Source organism: Austrofundulus limnaeus, unplaced genomic scaffold (genome assembly GCF_001266775.1).
Source record: "Austrofundulus limnaeus strain Quisiro unplaced genomic scaffold, Austrofundulus_limnaeus-1.0 Scaffold4, whole genome shotgun sequence".
NCBI lineage: Eukaryota > Metazoa > Chordata > Actinopteri > Cyprinodontiformes > Rivulidae > Austrofundulus > Austrofundulus limnaeus.
Window position 1 is genome coordinate 1,789,947 of NW_013952406.1, and position 3,809 is coordinate 1,793,755.

General features: G+C 44.2%; 1 protein-coding gene across 1 annotated transcript in view; it reads right to left on the minus strand.

Annotated features, from left to right (window-relative positions):
• Window positions 1–535: 535 nt before the first annotated feature.
• cdk12 (cyclin dependent kinase 12) overlaps window positions 536–3,809 on the minus strand; it is a gene marked incomplete in the record, with an annotated part of 17,601 nt that continues 14,327 nt past the window's right edge. The window contains 2 exon segments of the mRNA XM_014022880.1: window positions 536–1,902; window positions 2,908–3,336. Of these exon segments, the coding sequence (XP_013878334.1) occupies window positions 1,508–1,902; window positions 2,908–3,336 (824 nt within the window).

Sequence of the window (3,809 nt, forward strand, 5' to 3'; positions counted from 1 at the left end):
GTAGCACATCAACCCTGATATTAGCAGAAAGAAGTTGAAAAATAATTGAAAAATGCAGAAAAAACAACTGAAATTAGCTAAATAAAATAAAAAAGTTGAAGGAAACCAAATTAGCACAAAGAAGTTAAAAAGCATAACGAAAACAAAAAGTACAGCAAAGATTTATGAACATTTTAACGAGTTTTAAAGATCCTGTAGCCAGCTCCATTCATTTTTCAATGAGAGAAAAATGGCAGAAAAAGCTAAATACCTCAAAAACAATATGAAATGCTAAAGTTCATAGCTGGCTTGTCCTGAAGGAGCTGAACGTTTTGATTTATAACCTGTTAAAATAACGCAAAAACTGTGGAATGAGATAAAAAAACATGAAGAAAAATAGATCTGAATRATGTGAATTCTTCATAAACATTCACACAGTAAAACTGAAACCTGAACTGACTTGTTGGATGAGTCAGCAGTGAGGAAATGTCTACCATCTAGTGGCCGCTTTACACAACCACCTAAATATGGGAGAAAATATATAATAAAAAAGCAATTCGGCTGATCACACAAGTTCCTTTAATAAACTGAACCAAGAAACATGTTACAAATATTTTCTCTTCCATTTCTTTTGCAGATACATGGCTCCGATTTCTTTTCCTAAAGCAAAAAAAAAAAAGAAAATAAAAAGGGAAACAGAAAGACCAACCCTTACCTTTTAAAGAGCATAATCTTTTTTATTTGTGTAGAAAATAAATGCAAAAAAAAAAAGAGATGTTTTGTTGCAAAACTCGTCAGGACCGCGAGGGACACAAGTYAGACGAAGCTTCGAGGGCCCACCAGAAAAGCTGAAAACGTTTGTGYGCAACTTAGTTTTAAGCTTTAGACTTCAACTAGAATCTGTTGTGTTTTTACAGAGCAGCTGTTTATTAAGTGACTGAACGACGAGAAGCTCAGGCTTGTTCCAGCGAGTCACAGTCAGCCTGCAGAGCTTTGAGTTTGGACAAATTTTCTGAAAACCGACGTCACGCAAAGCAGAAACCTGAAGCCACTCGTCCCCCCCACACAGGCCTGAAATCAATCGGGGGGTTAGTCGGCGTCACGGTGGTCCGATAAGGCTTTAAAACAGGAGGAACTGAGAACTTCTCTCTACTCAGAGCTGCTGTGAGCAGGACAATCATTTTTGTTTTAGAGGGAAAAAAAAGCTCACAGGTGCTTTTAATTCTGAGCATCAGTTGCATAGCCCACAATCCCAAAACTCATCCAGTCCAGACCCTCCTAACTGATCCAACCCCCCCTCCAACCCCCTCCCACCACAAGGTGAGGGGTTCGTTACCTGAAACCCAAAACAACCCTGAACTCTCATTTCAACATTTACTTTCAGAATCTTTKATCAGACTTTCACTACCTGCTCTTGGTCCAGTGAGTCACTTTCTGTAGGGGGGCGGGGCCCCCCTCCTTTCCCTTCAGGTCTGGGGGGGCTGCTGGAGTCGTCCAACGACACCCGGGTTCACCATCGCACTGAGGTTCAGCGGGCGGCTCCGTGAGAAAAACGGAGGTCCTGGTCCTTCGGGAACTGCGAGGACGTGGTGGCAGCGGCGGTCACCGGGCCTTCTGGGGTCCCGGCTGCAGCTGGAGGTTTGGTGGGGGAGTCCCAGGGCGGAGGGGGCGGGGCGTCCTCCTCACCCGGGGAGGGGTCTCTGCTTTTCTTGGAGGCCACAGCGTCCAGGTCCTGCTGAGAGATGAGCTGAAGCAGAGCGGCGGCCACGGACGGGCTGATGTCCTGGCTGGGCTGGGGGTCCGGCTCGCCGCGATGGGAACCCCCGGGGGGAGCGGCCGGTGGAGGTGGTCCGGGAGGAGACGGGGGCCGCTGGTCGGCCACCTGGTTGACMAAAAGTTGCTTCCTTTTCGACACAGCACCATCTAACAAAACCAGAAGACAAAAAATCAGTTAATAGAAAATAATTTCTATAATAATCTTCTACAGCCTGACATGGAGTTACATAATCCWGATAATCCTAATTTCACCACAAGAGGGAGGACACGGCATCTACTGCTTCTTCTCCATCAAAATCTTATAAAACGTTTGTTTTAATCACCAGTTATAAATAAATCCTAAAAATATGTCAGCATTTAGTCTAAAAAACAAACTGCACCTGTTTTAGCTACGTAATGAAAGCATGTTTTATTAATAAACATACTTAAATGTGTTTCTATTAGTAACTCAYGTTCTCATTTAATTTAAAAATAAGGATTGCACCATTTAAATGATAAAAAATGTGATATTCCCAGARGAGTAAATGTAGCAGGTTTGTTAAGCATCCCAGTGATTTAGCTTCATAACATTCATTCACCTAACCCTGAGTGAAGAGTAAAAAGAAAAAAAGAAATTTGTGACAAACCAAAGTGAAAATGAACACATGCAGGTGAGATCTACAGATTCCACATTTATTTTTCATTTGATAATTTATTAGACTTTCTTCATTTAAAAAAAAGCCGACATTACAGAAAAGCAAAGTCTCCTCCTGTGAAGAATCCACGGCACCTCCTTAATGATGAAAATGAAGTGAGGAAGAAAAACACGTGGAAATGAAATGACAACAGAAATAAAAAAGAAAACAAGCGCGAGAATAATGGGTGCAGAGCTTTCCTTTCACGTGTCGTCACATTTATTGCGTACAGACTTTTACCTGTTCACCAGAGTCACATGACAGCCGACGCCCACCAGCATTTATTTAATACAAACAGGTGTTAAAAGGAGAAGATGGGTCAGAGATAAAGRTTGGTCTAACTCATGTGATTTATCGGTTTTTCATCAGGTAGTCTAGAATCTAGTTGATAGAGGATATAAGAAATCAGCTTTTTATCAGTTTTACGTCACCCTGGTCTCCTCTTTGTCCACCCTCTAAAAACTAAACCCAGACTTGCCCTTGGAATCAGTAGTAGAAGCGGACGAGCTGCGAGCGAGCGCCTCCTCTGGCTGAAGGCCGTTGCTCTCGTCRGTTTGCTCCTCGCTTTGTGGTTTTATGATTTGGCCCAGAATGAGAGCCAGCAGACTGGCCTGGTCTTCCTGGCTGAGAGGAGGGTCTCCAGAGGTGGGAGAGGGCTCCTGGGGCTCAGGAGGGGGCTCTGGGGGCTGGGACACGGCAGCGGCGTCAGGTTGGGCCTTGTCCTCTGGCGCCCCCTGGTGGTCAGAGGACTCGTTRAGGGTGGACAGCAGCTGGGTGAGAGTCTCTGGATTGGAGGGGTTGAGGAGCTGGGCCACCTGGGCCAGGCTGAGCTCGGTCTGTCCCTGCAGGAGGTTCAGCAGCACGGCCAGTTCTGTTTGGTTCAGTTGCTCTGCAGCCACTCCCAGACCTGAACCAAAACATTCATTATTAAAACCAGAACCTCGTCCACCCTTTATGTAGGCTATTTAGTTTTGTAAAGTTTTAAAAATATATTTTAACATGGAWGGAGCCATTTYATTTACACACAAAGCATTCTGGGTAAATGATGATGTGGATAGGTCATCGGTGCGAGGCTGCTAGCGAGCTATATCCACCCTGAAGGTTAATGTTGGACAATATCTGATGATCGACTCTTTTAAATGAAASCAGAGAGCGTTGACAGAGAGGAGAAGGTAGAAATGACTCAGCCTGAAACTGAAAATATGGACGGAGGACAACAGAGCTGCTTCATGGAAGAATCTCAGCTTAGCCTGTTAGCCTTCGCGCTAGCATTGATGCTATATTACCTTCTATGTTTTAGCTCAGCGCTAGCTCAACAAACAAACAAGCTAAACTGAGGTCCTCCATCTATATTTTCAGTTGCAGGCTGAGTCATTTTTG